General features: G+C 39.4%; 6 protein-coding genes across 6 annotated transcripts; 2 read left to right on the forward strand and 4 right to left on the reverse strand.

The window, feature by feature from the left end:
- The first annotated feature begins 5,049 nt into the window (after window positions 1–5,049).
- On the forward strand, window positions 5,050–6,627 carry LOC6652512 (histidine-rich glycoprotein). The gene is made up of 3 exons (XM_002074678.3): window positions 5,050–5,231; window positions 5,636–5,697; window positions 6,307–6,627. Exons 1-3 carry the CDS (start codon window positions 5,211–5,213, stop codon window positions 6,563–6,565), a joined length of 342 nt encoding a protein of 113 aa, XP_002074714.1. The 5' UTR covers window positions 5,050–5,210; the 3' UTR covers window positions 6,566–6,627.
- Window positions 6,628–7,103: 476 nt separating this feature from the next.
- Window positions 7,104–8,042, reverse strand: LOC6652529 (cuticle protein 1). Its single transcript, XM_002074677.4, has 2 exons — window positions 7,755–8,042; window positions 7,104–7,693 (listed from the first exon to the last, which is right to left on the reverse strand). The coding sequence occupies exons 1-2, from the start codon at window positions 7,767–7,769 to the stop codon at window positions 7,217–7,219; spliced, it is 492 nt and encodes a 163-aa protein (XP_002074713.1). The 5' UTR covers window positions 7,770–8,042; the 3' UTR covers window positions 7,104–7,216.
- A 2,162-nt stretch (window positions 8,043–10,204) lies between these two features.
- Window positions 10,205–12,970, reverse strand: LOC6652528 (endoplasmic reticulum junction formation protein lunapark-A). The gene is made up of 6 exons (XM_002074676.4): window positions 12,794–12,970; window positions 12,459–12,688; window positions 12,215–12,347; window positions 10,911–11,331; window positions 10,642–10,842; window positions 10,205–10,587 (listed from the first exon to the last, which is right to left on the reverse strand). The coding sequence occupies exons 1-6, from the start codon at window positions 12,818–12,820 to the stop codon at window positions 10,367–10,369; spliced, it is 1,233 nt and encodes a 410-aa protein (XP_002074712.1). The 5' UTR covers window positions 12,821–12,970; the 3' UTR covers window positions 10,205–10,366.
- A 429-nt stretch (window positions 12,971–13,399) lies between these two features.
- Window positions 13,400–15,977, forward strand: LOC6652527 (mitochondrial intermediate peptidase). Its single transcript, XM_002074675.4, has 4 exons — window positions 13,400–13,583; window positions 13,652–14,076; window positions 14,150–14,416; window positions 14,471–15,977. Exons 2-4 carry the CDS (start codon window positions 13,673–13,675, stop codon window positions 15,903–15,905), a joined length of 2,106 nt encoding a protein of 701 aa, XP_002074711.1. The 5' UTR covers window positions 13,400–13,583; window positions 13,652–13,672; the 3' UTR covers window positions 15,906–15,977.
- LOC6652526 lies at window positions 15,924–16,336 on the reverse strand. The gene is made up of 2 exons (XM_002074674.4): window positions 16,180–16,336; window positions 15,924–16,113 (listed from the first exon to the last, which is right to left on the reverse strand). The coding sequence occupies exons 1-2, from the start codon at window positions 16,239–16,241 to the stop codon at window positions 16,017–16,019; spliced, it is 159 nt and encodes a 52-aa protein (XP_002074710.1). The 5' UTR covers window positions 16,242–16,336; the 3' UTR covers window positions 15,924–16,016.
- A 1,195-nt stretch (window positions 16,337–17,531) lies between these two features.
- LOC6652525 (conserved oligomeric Golgi complex subunit 8) lies at window positions 17,532–19,481 on the reverse strand. The gene is made up of 2 exons (XM_002074673.4): window positions 18,883–19,481; window positions 17,532–18,812 (listed from the first exon to the last, which is right to left on the reverse strand). The coding sequence occupies exons 1-2, from the start codon at window positions 19,420–19,422 to the stop codon at window positions 17,640–17,642; spliced, it is 1,713 nt and encodes a 570-aa protein (XP_002074709.2). The 5' UTR covers window positions 19,423–19,481; the 3' UTR covers window positions 17,532–17,639.
- Window positions 19,482–19,631: the final 150 nt, after the last annotated feature.

Raw genomic sequence — 19,631 nt, forward strand, 5'->3', positions numbered from 1 at the left:
CACCTGGTCGGTCCCCCTTCAAGCGAACAAAAGATTACCAAATTGCAAATGCTATTTGCCGATATTTGTTGCACAATCAAATTTTTAATGTGCGTTTGCATTTGGAGGCTGCTCCAAATTCACCTGTAAAAATATATGTACCTATACACACACACAGGTATACAAAATGCATGCCCTCGCCGCCTTTTGCTTTTTTGGCCCTATCAAAAATCGCATCAAAGAAAAAATTCATTCAAAATTCACCAGACGATTGGCATTTTGGCGGACGCTTTAAGCCTGCCAAGTGGGAAAAATATTACCATCACGTTTTTCTTTGATTTTAAGCTGGATAGCGTGAAAATTTCAATATACAACGCGTGTCTAAGAAACAAAAAAAAACAACCTATGTATATATGTATATACAAACATAGTATGTGTAGATCAAAGTGGGTAGAGTTACGAGTAGAGGGCGTAGAGTTGTCGCCAGGAATCGTTCGTTCATCATGTAATACCCAATCCATCGATTGGCTGAGCAATATGTTTGTGCGATCCGATATCTGTTATGCTGCATATAAATTTTCAGTCAAAGGTGATTGACAGTTTTGGGCTAGTAAGTAAGTCGGAAGCAAACAGTAAAACGCTAACTGATAACACGTAAACCACGACTCCATTCGAAATTCACAAAACGTTTTAAAATCAACTTCTTCAATTTCTTGTCCAAGAGAACATTGTTAGGCACTTCATTGAATCAAATTCAAGTGATCGGAGATCATATCGATCAATCAACTAAATTCCAGTTTTTATACTTTTGCTCAAGCATCTTAGGCTAAATAAAGTAGATAAGTGTTCTTGATCATCAGGACGATTCAAGGATACTAATTAAATTTTTTCGAAGCCTTAATTTATATAGGATCCAGTCATGTCCATCAGTCTGTCCGTCCATTATACAGGCAGTATGGAACACGTAGATATGGGAAACTATTAAAGTTAGAGCCACCAAGTTTGGTATGTTGTTTGTGATTAAGGTTATTTAACCACGCCCTCTTCCGGATACTTAATTTGAAATAAAAAACTATTATCACCCGAATTTTTTAACTAAGGCACTTAAATTTGGCACTTTTATACCTTTTAATATCCAAGTTTCAACGATTTTCACTGTGTAATCCATAAGAGCGAAGTTTAGCAAATTGAAATTTATAAAAACAAAAACCACTTAATATCTAGATTGAGACGAGTTAGATTAAGCAATCTTAAAATAGGATATCTATATAATATATCACATACAAAAAACTGATAGCAGTGGGCCAGGGGCTATAAATTTTAGGAAACAAAAGATTTAAAATCTTTTTTATCACGCAAACGCTTTTTTAGTTAAGACAACAAAAAATATAGAGTTTTTTATTTCTGTTTCTGAGAAAAATAATAAAAATGAAATTAAAACAAAACTGAAAAATATTTGCTATTTCGTAAAAAATTTATTTTTTATACAATAAAATTTACTTTGCTTAAATCAAAGTGCTTCTAATAGAGATACAAAAATAAAGTCAAACCTATTCAGTTGAGCGGCACTGTGTTATGAATTTTTCGGAACTCTACTTTTAAAAATTGGTAGGAGAACGAATGAGCAGTATGTTTTTAAACCTTCCCATTTCCATTTCTGTATAATAATAATTTCTTATTCCTTAACAAAGTTTTTTCGGTAATTTACAGAGAGTAAGTTTAAGCATCTTCTGGCTGAAAATGATTGTTTTTTAATACTCTAGCCAAAAAAGGAATATCAAAAAGTATAGATCAAAGGGTCTCCTCATAAATATATATATTTTAATCAGCTTCACAGGATACATCAGTCGAGTATTTGCTGAATAGCTTAGTTTTTTCGACGTGATTCATTTAAAATTCAACATTTATTAGTTCAATATAAGTATTTATTAAAGACTTAGCCTCATCAGATCGAATGACTATATCGTAAAGATTTAATTATTGAATCGATCCGCCCAAGTGTTAATATTTTTCTGACTTTGCTGTAGTTCTTAAAAATTTGGCATAATCGAATAATTACATTTTTTTTTTGTTTTTTTACTTGTAGCTAAGAAATAAGTAACACAAAAAATTTAAAAAAAAAATTCTACACTAGGAGAACAAATTTATAAGGGACAAAGGAGATGGGATACTCAATTTTTTAAATTTAAAAAAAAAATTGCACAAAGGAATTTTTCCAAAAAAATATATAATGAAATGTTTTAATAAAAATACAACATTTTCGCCGTATATAACGGAACAAATTTCCTCATTTAGGAGGAAGGAAAGACTATCCCAAATTGGCCTACACATTTAATTAATTTTATCCCTAAGGCATTAGATGGGCTTAATAGAGGTAGAGTATAAGATAATATTGATTGATGTGGCAAATATCTATTAAATCAGCCAAAGCGATTCTGTTAAATATTTTGGAATATCAAGAATGACAGAAGCAATTAAATGTTGCAACCCAAAAATCATGCAATTAAATGTTGCAATCACAGCCCTTGAAATTAAATTATGGCTGAAATTATTTCTAAAACACATTAATATAGAGATCTAAAATCGAAAACCATTTACTTGAAATTAAACAATTCTCTTCTAAAGACGAAATTTTTGTTATTATTATATTCTGTGATTTTTATAAAAACATAAAAATACTATTCAAACAAATAGTAGTTAGCAAATATGACCAGATACAAAATGAGCAGGGACAAATCAAATACATATGTATTTCTGTATTATTTGAATAAATATTCATAAATATTAAAAAGTTACGGACTTAATAAACCTTTAAAATCGATCTAAATAATATAGCTCATTTGATAAAAGAACGAAAAGTGCACTTGTTATCAGTTAAAAATAAAATAAATTATGTGAATCACACAAAAACGAAACTCTAAAAGGATTTTTGGGGATGTCCTGAAAATGTTAGTAACAGTTTTCCTATCCTATTCCGTTTTAAATATTAGTTGTTAGTTTAAAATTATCTTAAACAATTTAAACGAAAAAAATCTTTTCACATATGCTACACAAAATCTATAAATTTGTTCAATTTCTTCTGACAAATTGAATACAAATTCGGGGATTTATGTAGAAGCATTTATCATGATTGATATATTTATTTATGGGTAATTCACCAACATGGCAATATCAATCTCTGTGGAACGTTTTAGCAGTCTCCCATGGAAAGCCGGTTTTCCATGTCATTCATTTCCTTCTTATCATAAACGATTTGAGTAAAACTCTTAGCGAATTGCGTTCAATCATGTTAACTCAATTGACTCCGTCTGTTGCCCCCTTGCGCAGATCAGCATATTATGCATAATACATATCCAGCAAAGCACTTGATGTCGTTATAGATCATTAAACACGCCCCCCACGGCCGTTTCGCCCCCTCGACCAGAGTCACCAATCAAAATCTTTGGACCAGCTGATGCTGAGATCAGCCATCTGCATTGGAAACAAATGTTTACATGACGCAGACACCACAGCCCCAATGACCGAGTCCCGAAAGCTATGAATGAGGAGATATGAGGTAAGTGAATCCATTCGGTCTGTTCCATATTCGTGGAAATCAAAACCCGCCTAGCAGGAAGTATTTGCATTCGTCGGTTGCTTGGCAATTTCGGAATTGCTAGCCGGTGTTCATGGAAAATGAAAGTTAGTAAGTATAGTAAAAAAACTAAACTAACTAAATAATAATCTCCAGACTAGACTCCAATAGACCGTCCCCCACAGACCCGGGGGGCTTATTGTGTTTTAGTGCTACTAGGCTGCACGCATGGAGAGCGATGTCTCCATGTTATATTTATCACAAAGCCAACAAATTAACCATTATGCAAGCCTAACCGGGCAATTTGTGGTGAGATATCCAATTGGCGAGGTTCCTAACTGAAAAATAGCTCACATATGACTGTCTATAAATATGAGGCAGGTTCAGGTCTGTTGCTGCTGCTGCTGCACCTGCACTTACCTGCAGTTACCAGGTGGAATCTAGGCACTATTGCAACATTCCCATGCCCATGCCTAATGTTATGTCAGGGCAAACGAAGTCATCTTTTTTCTTTTGGGTTTTTGGGAGAGCCAAACGAATCTATAACTAAAACAAATCGTGTGATGCATGTTGTGATTAGACATACATACATACATACATTATATACATATGTATATATACATATCTACGGCAATTGTTAAGTAATTGCCCAAAATGCGTTTTATTGCAAATTTCCGTTACTTGTTTTTGGATCGTACGTGATCTGTGTTTAATGATGACCCATTTAATTGGACAGCAAACGCCACACCACGATTCAAGGTCGTTTTTGCGTCAAAGAAGTGAGATGTCTACTGTCCGATATGAGAAAGGAGGCAAAACACTTCAACTAAAACTGGAACTTGAACTTAAGAAGTACAAGGAGGAGGAGGAGGATGAGCAGGCGAGCCAATTTTGGCCCTCACGTTCACTTCTTACTTAGTTTTAGTGACAAGTCTCGTCTCTCCGAAGGCCGCCTTAGCTAAACGATCTGTTCAATAGTAATAATCATAAATAATATTAATATGTGCTACTTGATCATTCACTTGGAAATGATCGTCCCCACCCCTCCCCAGCCCTCATCCCACAACCACTCGACTACTCCAACAGCAACAGAAGACTCTGCAAGTTGACTAAAAAGACGACAACAATTGCGATTATGAAATTAATGTCATTCGGCTATTATATTACACAAAAGACAAAACAAAACAAAAAAAAAAGAAGACTTTAAAATATCTGCACTACATTATCACCATCCGGGGTCAGTCAAAGTTCGATTGTCAGGTAAGACCTCAAAGTTGGACATTTCCAGCAAGCGATGCGTGGACAGTGGTGACCATTGGACAGTGGATACCCACACTCACGACGTCGGAGCTAACGTGATGGCAACAACAGAGAGACAGAGAGTCGTAAAACCGTTAACATTACATACATTGCCAGCATTCGAAGAGTTAACATTTCTCTCCTCTGTTGTTGTTGTTGTTGTTGTTATTGCTGTTGTTGTTATTGTGTGGCTCACGTATTGTCTGTGGTCTGCGAATTGGCTTTTGGCTGCATTGGGATTGGGTATAAAACAGATGAGTCGCCAGCCTTTGATTATCAGTCAACGGTGGACAACATTGGCAGCAGAAACAAATTTCAGGCAAATCCCCTCCTCAATATCCGAAAAAAAAGACCAAATATGAACGCCTTGAACATTTTTGTAAGTGAACACATCACAAGGATAATTGAAAGTGATAAACGCCGTGATCGGAATGAACTTTCGTCTAGTGTGTGTGTGTATCGGTTACTCAGTGTTACAATTCGTTCAAATCGGATGACAACTTTCAGATCGAAAGGAGTCTTTTCCGTCAACTGTACACTCCGGGATCGATTGATGTGTCATAATCCTGTCTAGCAAAGCATTAAGTTAAAAAGTGAAAGTATTACACTAACACTATGGATTTACGTCTGCAAATCTAAAACTTGCATCTCCGTAGCATAAACTACATATGTCTATGGGATTTTCCAACTTTTGCTAGGACTTAGTCGACGTGTTTATCGGTCATTAGTTCTTAAGATAGTTGTTCCTTGATTAATATTTAATTGAACATAATTTACTTTCAGGTATTTGTGGCTCTGTTCGCTGTGGCCTACTCTGCACCTAGTCCTGGATTCTTTGGCAAACAGTGAGTTGTTTCTTAAAGTCGTAAATACTTGTCTATATACGGAATACATTTCCTGTCTAGTGTGCATTATGCAAACTGCTTTATAATCTCTAACAAGCATTCGTATGGCTTTTTAAACGATATTGGTTTTATATTGCGATAATACTCGTTCAATTACCAGCGAAATGAAGTAATCAAAGCACTTAAACTCAAGCCCTAACCTATGGAAGCCGGCTCGACTCGACTCGATTCGATTCGATTCGAGTTCAATTACCATTGAACTTACTTCGATTTGTTGGCAATGCGAAGCAATGATTAGCCATAGGAATTTCACACAAGCCAACTACTTGGCGCATTGGCATTTAATTCATTTAATTTCATGTTTTTTTTAATTGCAAAGGCCTAATTAAAAATTCCGCACATTGACGTTGTATTTATCGTTGTGGTTGGTGTTGTTGTTGTTGTTGTTGTCCGGGTCTGGGTCTCCTGCCAACTAACCAAACGAAACCATCCACAGCGAGTTCAATCCGCCCGATTAGCTAATAGACAAACATTTTGTGCCAATTATGTGTCCTCCAGTTAATTTCTTGGCAGCGCTTATCTGACTTTCGTTTGCTTTCCCCTGCTTAGTGAACATCATACAATTCATGTGCCCTACAAGGTTCACACAGTGCACCATCATCATGTCCAGAAAGTTCATGTGCCAGTGGTGAAACACGTTCCCGTGCCCATTTACAAAGAGGTGCCAGTGCATCATGTCCACCACGAGGAGATCCCGGTGCCAGTTCATCATGTGCACCATGAGGAGATTCCAGTTCATCACGTCTACGAGGATCATCACGATTTCCACAAGGGGTGGAGCCATGGTCATGGACACGGCTGGCTATAAGCTTCCGCCCTCCTTGTCCCCTCCATTCTGATCTGTAAATATTGTACAAAAACATAAATAAAATTAAAAAAAAAACAAAAAAATTATGTAAATAAAATGATTTTTCGATTGTACCATATATGAATATATGAAGGCAATGTCTGCCTTTCCCCCTGGGTTTGGGCCATGTAATTAACCAGTCGTTTTGCGAAATTATAATTTCCAGTTGCACTTGACCTTGGCTCGACCAAAAGGCGGCAATTAAGTTGGGAGTTTTGCAAGAACGACTTTCACAAATGCTTTTGCAAATGAGGGTCAACCGCAAGTGAATGCTTGGTGTCCACACAATGTCCACTCCTTCTTCCAAGCAGCGGAACTCGTTCGGTCTGCATTCTAGCTGCATGACGAAGAGTCCATAGCACTAGACCAGAAACCACGTCACAACATTTTGAATGCCTTTGAAATTCGACAGAGATTCTCAATAAGCAAATCCAACTTTAGTTACTATATTCTCCTTTGGAAATAGTGTTAATAAAAACTCAAATTATTAGACCAACATTTTGCTTTTATTTGTCGCCAACAACACACAAAAAGATTGTTCAATTAATGAGCCTGCAACAGGTTCTTAAATGGGAATGGGAGGGGGAATGAGTGTGGTAGTGGATGCCAAGCTTATTGGCAATAGGGGAAGTTGGGGCACTGATGGGGAGAAACACCAGCAGGGTAGAGACGCTCTGTCCAGCCGGGTAGTGGAGGAGCAGCGACGGGTGCACCAGCATGACCAGCATTCACATCACAATAAGGATAATTGGGGCAAGTCTGGGGATTGATGCCAGCTGGATACTTGTCGCCGCCAGCGGATGGAGCAGGAGCCGCATTCCAGGATGGCTGTGGTTGCCACTGCTGTTGGGGCTGTTGCCACTGTGGCTGGGGCTGCCATTGCTGCTGAGGTTGCTGCCACTGAGGCTGGGGCTGTTGCCACTGTGGCTGCGGTTGCCATTGGTTGTGCGCCTGGGGATTGTGCAAACGGGCATTATCACAGATGGGGAAGCCGGGACAATCCTGTGGATTCACACCAGCTGGATACTGGGCAGCTTGCTGATGCTGTGGCTTGGCCAAAGTCAATGCCAGGCAGGAGACGAACAGGAGCTGAAAAGGGGACGCAAGGGTTTGTTATCCATGTGTAATAGTCCATGAAGTGTCCACTTACCAACTTGAAGAACATCTTCTTGGCTATGTGGATGTGTGTGGGTGTGAATGTTTGTGGGTGTTGAGGGTGGGTGGGTAATCCTTTGGACCAAATTGGACTATAAAGTCGTAGGCAATAAACTTCCAATTGGATTCCTGGTCAATGCTGCACTGTTTTACCATGGCTCAGTCATCAAGCTTATATAGCAGCGCAGCTAGAGCTGGTGCTTAGAACCCGAGTAGCTGTCCCAGTCGAATCGGTCTCTCAGTCGGTTTCACTTTCAACGGCAACGGCAACAGCAACAGCAACACTAAGTGCATTTGTTGCTGTTGTTTTTGTTGCTGCCGCTGCTGCTGCTGCTGCTGCTGCTGACTGATCTCGCGCATATTTTTCTTGATTGGCCCAACAGATTATTATTAGACTCTAGCTCTTTGTTGTGGAGCGCGCGAACAAATAAATCGAACGGGGTTGGACATATCGGGCAAGCGGACGGACTTGCATTTATACAGAGATCAAGTTACAGGTATGCCGTCATTAGCAATGAACTAAGCCCCCGACTTGCATTTTGGCCAAAACACACGACTCAGAAACTCCAACCGAAGTAAAATCTTTGTCTCTTGGCAAACGCGTTGGCGTCTAACTCCCATATGGCCATTTGTTTCCACTTGGTACTACAACCGCCGGCCGGCCCTTGCCTTCTCTTCATGAATCACTCTCCATTTTACCATATTTTTTGGTCATTGTTTTTGTCCATTGCCATGCCCCAAGCTCCAGGTCCAGGCCACATATCGTTGACGTTGCCATCCACTATACACTATACACGCCGCCTGCCCGGAAGGTTTTCGACCATATCAAGACCAATACCAATTCAGTCACAGTCACAGCCAAATGACAAAAGGGGAGCGTTGGGGCGGGGACAAAACTCTGAAACTGGTTTCAGTGCAGCGAACTTGCACTAGATTTCAATGCAAACATTCGAGAGGTGACTTAAGGTGCAATTCTAAAACTTCTCAAAAACTAGGGCTACACACACAGTACATCCAATTCAGATATTACCAATTTGAGATTCAATTCGAACATCAAAATTGGTTTATTTCTTACAAAGATCTCCAACTGCATAACTATTGGGATCCTTGATGGTGACCTATCAAAGGACAGACGTGATTCCATTGTTTTCAAAAAAACAAATGGAGTTGAAATCATTCAAAAATATTTAAATAAAATGCATAGTATTAAAGGTTACAGATAAAATAAAGGCTAATTTAATGTTGCCCGAAACATTTGACTAAAATCGATCCGCTTTCTTTATTTTTCAAGGTTTCCTTTATAACCAACCGTGGAAGACTGTGTTTGTGAATTAAATTTAGTCCTACATCCGCTTTTCACTCAAATTGATTTATTCCATTCAATAAATTCCTTACAGTGCGCATTTAAGGATTTTTCTCTTAATTTAATGCTTGTAAAGTGAAAGGAAAGTTCAGTAAGGATGAAAATATCCTGTGATGGGTTAATTTCTTTCTTTAAATTTGTTGCCAATTTCGAATCGGCACTTTATTTATCCAGCCCTAGTCGCACTGTGATTAACTTGTTCAATATGGTAATATTCTAAGATTACAAAGTGAAATACCCGTTATATACCCACACTCGAATATTCATACATACATATGTATGTACATATACACACGCATGTCAATGCCAGCCAGCACCACCTTACGCACCAACACTTCCTGGGCTGGAGCTTGAGCATGAGCCTGGCTGGTTAACGGCGCCAAGACTTACGTCAGAGATCGGAGACCCCCAGAGTTATGGGTTGTGAAATTCAATTACAAGGCGAAAAGAAAAATGCCACACAAATTATGAGCTAATCAGAGCCCCCTCCGGGCCAAGCACAAGACATAAAAATATATATGTATACATAGATATAGACAATCACACACCACACATGTGGGTAATGGAGAGACCATGCCCAATTGTTGGCAACGGTGTAACAGATTTAGTTTAATTCTTATAATTTGTGGGACGCAGCCGCCGCCAGGCGAGGAATGTGCGCGGGCGCGGCTTTGTAGGTGGCTTTACTTTGGTCCACTCGTGCTGGTGTTGCAGCCAGATCTCGTTAGCCTTGATCAATGGCCCGGAAAATGTGTAAAGAAAAAAAGCTAGCGAAATTGGAATTGTTGATTGTTCGCATAATGCTTCACGTTCAATCCAGCAGTCGAACAGACTGACTGTCCGTTCAGCAGGGGAGGGCAGGAGGGAATGTGTTTGTTCTCGCGCTTGTAAGCTGATCGATTTTTGTTGCCTTTTCTGTTTTCGTTTTTATTTTTTTTTTTGCCACAACGGCGCTATATGTTTTAAATGTTTATTATGCCATTTTGTGTTTGTTAATTACCCATTTCCTTCAACAACATTTAGCAGTCAGTAGTCGAGGTGTGGTAAAAAGAAAGTTGTACGAACAACAAATTATTTGCATATTTCCAGTTTACAATTCCACTCATCTGTATTTCAACAATTTTCCAAAAAACAATATATTCTTGTAGATTTAAGCTAGTGAGTTAGTTCTTTTTTTTTAGGGTGACCTTACAAGATTCGGATTAAAATTTTCTTAAACTATTAAATTAGGATAAGTCGCTTTTTTACTTAATGGCCAATTCTTCGGCTACAGCTTTGCTGATAACAGTCTCTGACTCTGGCTCTGGCTCCAACTCCGGCTCCGGCTCCACCTCTTCGGTTTGTTCATCGATCTCCATTTCTGTAACAGTCGTTGAGTTTATTTCATTCGCCTCGGGGGCGTTTTCAGTCGTTGCCGTTGCTGGTAAGTCTGGCAGCAGGGCACGGCGAATTAGTGGCTGTTTATCTACGAACAATCGAAAATTAGATCATCAAAATCGCTTTGCTGGACTTGACTTACCAGTACTTGTACGCTCCTCATCGGATGATGAATCACTGTCAGAACTCTCGTTGCGACGTGCCGACAATGGCGTCTGGGATCCTGGAGCGGCGTCAACCATTATAAGTGGACCCACGGGTCGCTTCTTGCGTGACGGATTCAACGCATTGCAAAACGCACACCGAAATGTGGTATATTCATACTCCTCTTGTGGCAGCATGCCTAATAATTGAGGCGAAAGAAGAATCCATATTCATATTCACCAATTTACCCGAATGATCAATTCTCACCATTATGGGCATGGCACTCTTTGCAGATCATGCCAAAGCGATTACTTGGTGTATCGCCCACAATAAAATCCATCAACCGGTCAAGCGCACTGCGCGATCGATCATCGGTTATCGGAAAAGGTGTGCGCCGGCGCAGCTCTTGCCCGGTCGCCAAATTTGATGACGAGGACGTCAGCGACAAAGCACTAGTATTTAGATTATTGTTGACGTTGCGATAGGCACTGGTGTAAGGTGTTAGAGGACGCTGTGGCTGTTGCCTCGCAGCCAATGCAGCTGCCGGCTGTGGAGTGCTTGGCTTTGGGGTGCCGGTTAATGTGCGATTCAACGATTGTAAGCTCTGAGCACGAGTTTGTGTGGCCAACTGCCCAGTAAGCCGACTCTGCTTCTTGTCACCGAACCGTTCCAAGAGATTCACGGCCACCTGAAACCGAAAAAGAATTAAGAAATCAGTTTATAAAATATTCACTTGCTTGAAATACAGTTCCTAATTTCACCTGTGTAATTATAGTATCTTTATTGAATGGAATCCGAACTTTATTTTAAGCTCTCAATCTTTTATGATAGATTCTATAATTTAGACACAATTCACATTAACTGATAATCGAGTATACTGATCCTCTTTTCAAGCATTTTCGAACTATATTGTTCAATCTAAACTTACATTTGGATGGAGAAACTGAAGAATAAAAGTATGAAAGAACTAAAAAAAAGGAGATCAGTTATGAATGGAATCCGAACTTGAGTTTCTTGTTTTATAAGAATAATAACTCGACTGCATATCCTCCCCCATTGAAAAGGCAAACATATTTTTGGGTGAAGTTAAGATAAATGCTCCTTAAGGAATTCTAGTTCATACTTGAGAATTTGAGAGTCATAAATGCTTCAAACGCTTTTAACGTATTTTTTATTTCAGTTTTTAAATAATATAATTTTTTTAAAGGAAAAATGTGGCTGTAACTGTATATTGTTCATAAGTAAAGCAAATAATTAGCAGAAACAAAAGTAATTGATTGCAATTTGATCGACTAATCGTTTGAAAGAAAGCAATGACCTCCAACGGATTCGTGTATTTGATAAGATTTTATTTAGTCTTATATGCCGCGTAAGAATGGACTACACAAAAACGGACGGAAATCGAAGAATGAACAAAGAATTCAATAAGAATGCATGTGACAGACGAAGGTAACTTGGTTCTTGAAATTAAGATTTTACCCTGAGAACTTTTATAATTTTCAAAATGCCATGTTGGCAAGGCTGCATGATGATTCTGAAATACATATAGTACTAGTCAAAAATATATTTACCTTATAGGTCTCTTTGTCCATGACCTGCTCCAATATCTTGCTCTTCTTCTCCTTCAGTTGCGAGAGCTTATCGCCATTTTTGTTGAGCTTGCGCTGAAAGTACCACGTAAACATTTGCCGCAGCAATATAATGCTAATAGAAAATTAAAACAACAACATTAGCTAACAATCAGAATGAAAGGCGACATTTAGCCAATTTGTGACCTCATCGAACTGAATTGGATGACGCTTAGGCATTACTCACAGAACGGGGAAGAGCAGCAGCGGCACCAAGTACATGATGCGCCCCTGCGTCGTCGGCGGGAAGTAGAAGAAGTAAAACAAAGCAAAGCCGACAATGTAAGCGCCAATGGTGAAGCCAACAAAGTTGGCCACGAAGCGACGTTTCTTCTCCTGGGTGTTGATCATATGTTTCTCCAGCTCCTGGATCTGGGCCTGCAGTCCCTCCAAAATGACTTGCGTCGATTTTTCTTTCTAAAATTAGAAATTATGTACATACATATGCAAATTTCGGCGGGGCCTCAAAAAAATATAAGCTATCCAAAAATACATATGTACATATGTATGTATAATACTTACGCGAAATTTCGACAAGACGAACCCCATTTTAAAAACTTATTTCACGAAATAAATAACAAAAGATTCAATCTGGCGTGTAAACATTAAAGCTAATAAACTAAACCTACTATTTAAATGTTACTTTATTTTTGTGCGGAAATTTGCTAAGAAATCTCGGCCAGTGTTACCAAAGTTGACAAGGCGAAAATAACAACACTGATTAGGGTGGACCAATTCGTGAAATCTTACAATGCGATTATGTGACGTAAATAACTTTTTTACTTGCGTAAACAAAAATAGGATTAATTTAAAATGATAGAAATCGGCATAAAAACAAAACAATTTTTAAAGAAATTAAAGATATAAGGATAGTATTATTATTAAATCATTAATTAATGTCAATACATTATATTTCTAGGTCTGTAAAATATTTTTTTAAACAGGCAAATTTTATTAAATTAAATAATACCATAAGCACTGGAATAACTTGACTGCGGCAGTTACCTGTTTTAAATCAGTAAAAAAAAAATTTTTTGAGTCTATATTTCTTTGCATGAACCAATCTTACTTATTTGTCATGTTTATAAATGACAAGTAATTGACATTTTGCATTAGGGTGATTATTTGTATTTTGTAACTTTCAGCTAAATAGGCTTCAATAAACTTTATAGCAAAATTAATACGTTAGAATAAATTAATTCCGTTTTGTCCTTTTCTGATTAAATTCTTTTTTTTACTACTAAATTTTTGTTTTACCCTAATGAGTTAAAAGAATCAGAGGGATAACGAATAAAGTGAAGCCACTGTGCAGGTAAAAGAGCAAACAGCTGATTGAATATGTAATAAAAATTTCAAGTTGAACCCAATTTTAATTGGTAGTTGACTGATCGATACACAAAGATGTTGCAATTTGGCCGAAGCACGGTGAGTGCAGCGCTGCAGCATTACTGTCACCATAAGTTGGTGTCTACTTGGTCACCCCTGGCCACTGCCTTCAATGCCCCCCCGGGAAAACGAATAAATTTCACCCGTGAAGATGTAGGACTCTTCCACATGCCTGAGTTGCGGACCTTCGACGGCTTTTACCTTTTGCGTGACAATGTAGAGCACAAGACTCAGGAATTGATAGCGGAGGCAATCTCCAACAAAAGGCGGCGTAAAATTGTCGACATTTTCGACGAACTTTCCGACTCTTTGTGCAAAGTTGCCGATTTGGCTGAATTCATTAGGATAGCCCATCCAAAAAACAAATATATGCAGGCTGCTGAGGAGGCGTGTATCAGTATTTGCGGAGTGGTTGAGAGGTAGTGTTGAAGATGTCATCGCATGTGCCAATTGAGTATTAATCTCCTGCCTTTGCGCTTCTCACCGTTCCAGCTTGAACACACACAAACCTTTGTACCAGGCCCTTAGTAAGGTGGTTGAGCAGGGTGACATTCTACCTACAAGCGAGGTGGACAGACATGTAGCCAAGCTGTTTCTCTTTGATTTTGAACAATGCGGAATACATTTGCCCGAGGAGGAGAGACTTCGCGTCGTTCGTCTTAACGATTATATACTTCAATTGGGTCAAAAGTTTATGAATGGCGCTTCCCAACCGACCACATTGCACCGCAGACAAGTCCCGGAGTCCATAAGGAACTAGTAAGAGACCCACATTATCCTTTCGGAGCAAATCTTATTTGAATCACTTTCTAGTTTCCCCACTTCCGGCGACAATGTCATCATTACGGGTCTCTGTACTAACGCCGAAAATGTTCAGATGAGGGAGGCAGCCCATCGATTGTATTTACAACCTCTGGACAGCCAAGAAGAATTGCTAAAGGATCTGTTGCTTTGTCGCCACGAGTTAGCGCGGAGCTGTGGCTTTGAGACCTACGCCCATCGTGCTCTCAATGCCAGTACCATGGAACGTCCAGAACTAGTACGTGAATTTATTGATGAGCTCTCAGACCAACTGCGTCCGCGGGCCGAAGCTGACTTTACCCTAATGACCAAAATGAAGCGTAAGGAAAGTGGACAGCCAAACGCCCTAGCCGAGATTTGGGATACTCCGTATTTCACCACTCAACTGAAGCGTCAATCGTTGGAGGCGCAAGCCAATGAGTTCCTGCCCTATTTTTCGCTGGGTGGCTGTATGGAGGGTCTCGATAATCTGCTGCAATCTTTGTATGGCGTTCGATTGGAGAACACAGAGATGGAGCCCGGTGAGTCCTGGGCAAGTGACATCTACAAACTAGCTGTAGTTCACGAGAATGAAGGACTTCTGGGCTACATTTATTGCGACTTTTTCGAAAGGATTGGAAAACCTAATCAGGATTGCCACTTTACTATTCAAGGCGGCAAGCGACTACCCGGCGGTGGGTACCAGTTGCCCATTGTCGTCGTTATGCTGGGTTTGGCCCAGCCACGTTGGACGGGACCCACTTTGCTCTCACCTTCTCGAGTGGACAATCTATTTCACGAGATGGGCCATGCGATGCACTCTATGTTAGCACGCACAGAGTTCCAACATGTTACGGGGACACGTTGCTCTACTGACTTTGCCGAGGTGCCCTCGGTGCTAATGGAGTACTTTGCCAGCGACCCTCGGGTACTGCGCACGTTTGCTCGCCATTTCCAGACCCACCAGCCCATCTCGGAAGACATGCTGAGAAGGCTGTGCGCGTCGAAGCATTTATTTGCAGCCAGCGAGACCCAGCTCCAAGTGTTCTACTCAGCTCTGGATCAGGAATATCACGGAGAAGGGGCCGGTAAGGGACGCAACACCACAGAAATCTTAAAGGATGTGCAAAACCGCTACTATGGACTTCCCTATGTGGAAAATACAGCGTGGCAGCTCCGATTCTCCCACCTAGTGGGCTATGGAGCAAAATACTATTCCTATCTCATATCCAAGACCATTGCCTCTTGGATCTGGCAAACATATTTCGAGGCCAACCCTTTCAATCGGCAGGCAGGAGAGAAATATCGCTCTGAGATTCTGGCACACGGCGGAGCCGTGCCCAGCCGCAAGTTGGTAGCAAATTTCCTGCAGCGTGAAATGACCCCGAGCATATTGGCCCACAGTCTTATCCATGAAATTGACACGGACGAGTCTAAGATTAAGGAACTCATTGTAAGCAAAATTTAGCCGCTTTCGCCACTCAAATGTTTTTGTATATATATATTTTTGTGATTAAAATTAGTCAACTGTCATCGCGAATCCGGAATTTATTTATGATTATTAGGCATTTTGGCTATATTAGATAGACCCCACAGCTGGCATCAGTTCCACGCCCACGAATTCCTTTGCGACCCGAACTCCCACGAAGAACATGCCAAAGCTCTTCACCAACATCCTGTAAAATAAAGATTGCCGAATATTCTGATTATGTAAAATTCATAAATTACAATTATTCATTTACCACTGGAACTCATTATTGTAGATGCTGCGTAAAATATTCAGAGGATTTACAGATTTTGCCATTTTTATTGAATTTGTTCGTTTCTTGCTATTGTAACTATTGCTGCTTCAAAATATTATTTACATATATTTTATATATATATATTTCAACACGAGGAATTGTTTGACATATGTATATTTCGATGCCTACTACTAGAGATGCAAGTCCATCGAGTGGAGGCACTATCGATAACTGCCTACTTCTACTGGAACGTTTCTTATGTGTTTGAAAACTTCGTTATAAAAAAGCTAGATTTGTCTATCCTAAAATAATTGTTATTGTTCTTTCGGTTTTTAAAATAACTGTTATGAAAGATACATTTACATATATGTATTAATAATAATTAGAAGTTCGGGACTAACTTCGACCGCGCCGAAGTGTGTTTACCCCTGCAAGTTTTCCGCTTACTCTTCCATTACCTATAGCCGTCAATGTGAACAAAGGTTTTGTATAAAAAGTCTTAATGTTCGCAAAAGAAATGCCTACAATCCTACGCTGAGGCATTCTGGTGCATGCAGCATGCCATTTTATCGACTGTGTATATGACAGCTATATAATATAGCAATCCGATTTTAATCAGATTTAGCTAAATTAACATATGCAGAGAAATATACATTTTTATGATAATTGCGTAAAAAGAAACGAAGTTATTGTCAAAAGTCACTGTTTTCAACCGATCGTTCCTAGGGGAGCTATATTATATAGTCACCCGAAACTGTTCGTGACTTTTCCGTTCGTATGGGAGCTATATGATATAGAGGTCCGGATGCTCTGTAGCTTTAACGGTCTAAGCAAAGTTTGCGCTGATCAAAACGGACGGACGAACATGGCTTTATGAACTCGTCTCGCAGTGATGATCAAGAATATATGTACATATATACTTTATATGTATGTTCGGAGATGCTTTCTTCTATGCATTGCACACTTTTTAACAAAGTTAATATACGCTTTTTGCAATGGTATTAAAACAGAAAGAATTAGTTACTAACTAGTGTCAGAAATATTTTATTAAAAAAACAGGTTACCAAGTTTAACTGGGTTATGCTCAATATTATGAAATAAAATTAAAAAATTGATTTAAAATACAACACAAAATCGCAATGGTTAATTTCACACATATGTAAGTATGTATATTTATACAATTAAATGCAATGGGTTTAAAATAAAAGTAGTTTTAGTTTATGTTATTAATTTTTTTTAGAGATACAAAATTTTACCAAATTATTAAACAAGAAAATAGTGTAGTGTAGAAATAAGTGTCCGAAATGAAGCCGCTTATCGGTCCCCAGGATTATGTTGAAGACATCAAGCAATTTAATGCACAAAATATATGTTTTTATTAAACTAGCATTTAATACAATTGTTCAATTTAATTGAAAAATTCTATTTGGAATAAATACAAATGTATATAAGGTAAGGTCTCATCCTTCTGTTGCAATGGGAACAGCTACAGTCGCTTCTGTAGCAGATGATGTGGATTGCACTATCACCTTGTTGGGTAGTAAATGCTTAAGAGGCTTCAATATGTCAGCCTGTTGCAAATAGGTAAGTTGCTGATGTTCCAATTGCAAAAGACTTATACCCAGATGAACTGTTAACGTTTGTGGAGGAAATACACCGTGAATACAACGCTGTACGTAAGGAACAAGGTCATAGGCCAGGCAAGAGCAAAGCTTAACGAAAGTCTCACGCTCATTGCCGGTAAATGCCTGCTGCTCTTGACGATAGAATGCCAGGACACGTTGAGCCACCATTTCCAGGGATTCTTGCAGACTTTTGGTAACATCGGGAGCTAGTGCTTGCGGAGCACATAGGCGCAGTTCATTTAGGGCATTCAGATATCCATTACAGAGAGCGGCAAGAGGAAAGAAATCTAATAGAGTTTCAGGAGGAGCAAACGATTCAGTTAAAGCGGCAGTTGGATCCATTTGTTTGCGCGTGTGTAGTAAAGTGACCTTGTTAATAAGCGTGTACTTCTCCAATTCCCGGTTGAATTGTTCATTGACCTGGGCTATGTTTGACTGGAAATTCTTTTGGATGACACGTACAAAAATAGGCGCTATTAAACCACGAAAATCGGCTCCAACACGACTAAACGAAAGGCCAAAGTACATGCATTGCCCCAAAACTGTTTCGATGGAGCTAACGCAGCGTTGCAGATCCGATTCGAGAGTGTACAGAAAAGCATTAATTTTTTGGTGAAGCCAAGCTTGAAAAAGGCGATCCCCATTGCAGGAAACACCGTACAGCGGCTTGTAGTTGGCTGAAGATCTAGTGTCCTCCTGCTCTTCTTCCTGCGGAAAAATAGCACGATACTGTGTGATAATATTAAACAGATTGATGCGAGTCAATTCAATGGTCTTAGTTAAATGTTGTTGCGCGTCTTTTAAAGGTATTGCCTCTAGGCAAGCGGTAAGCCAGGAGTCTCGAGCTTGCAAGAATTTCAGCTTCAGTTCATTGTCTCCGAACGCCTGCATGCGACGCAGGTAACCCACAATCTGCAAACACTTGGGTAGTTGCAGGTCCAAACGTAGTTGCGCCACCAATTGGACCAGCATGGTGTGCCACAAAGCCTCTACGGATCTGACAATACCCTGAGAAATTCAACGAAAAATTACGTATGAAATTATCACTTCTAAATAAGCCTCAATCTATATATTTTACCTTCACCACATTGATGTGTCCTTGATGTTGGCCCAATTTCTGCACATAGCTTGCCAGCTCCAAGGCCTCCTCGTAGCGGCCCTCCCTTATGCATCGCTCCATTAATTGTGGCAATTCCAAAATTTCCAGCAATTGGGAATTCTTTTGTAATGTTATGGAATTTAAACGTCGCTCTTCATTCAAATCCGCCGAATCTAGGAGGAACTGTTCGCACTTGCCACTGAAAGCGGGCAACTTGTCAATCAGAGTGCCCACTTGCTCCTCTGTCTTTTGGAATTCATTAAAAATTGAACGGGAATTTTCCGCCGTTGTTATGAAGGTTTTGTAGTTTGAAATGGCCAAATCCTGGGTTTTTTCCAATATACTCTTGGTCTCCTCAGCAAGACGAGTTTGCTCCTTCTTTAACTGCTCAATCTTGTAAGTGCCAAGTTGACTCAAGTAGTTGTCCAATTCCGGGTTGCCCCGTAAATTCTCTGGAACGCCATCGGGAAATATCAATTTTAGTACTCTCTCGTTCTCCAAATCCATTTTATCACACATAATACGTGTGCAAGTCCTCTCCGATTTCTTGTTTATTTATAAATGGCACGTAAACAGTAAACAGCTGTTAAGCCGCCATCTTTAAAAAGGCCAGATCTGTTGGAAAAAAAGTCAAAGTGACAACACTGTATTAATTCGAAAAACGTATCGATATATCACCATCGAAAAACTTCTATCGATGTATCGAAAATAGTTCAATCGATACCATC

This window comes from Drosophila willistoni, assembly GCF_018902025.1.
Source record: "Drosophila willistoni isolate 14030-0811.24 chromosome 2L unlocalized genomic scaffold, UCI_dwil_1.1 Seg168, whole genome shotgun sequence".
Lineage (NCBI taxonomy): Eukaryota > Metazoa > Arthropoda > Insecta > Diptera > Drosophilidae > Drosophila > Drosophila willistoni.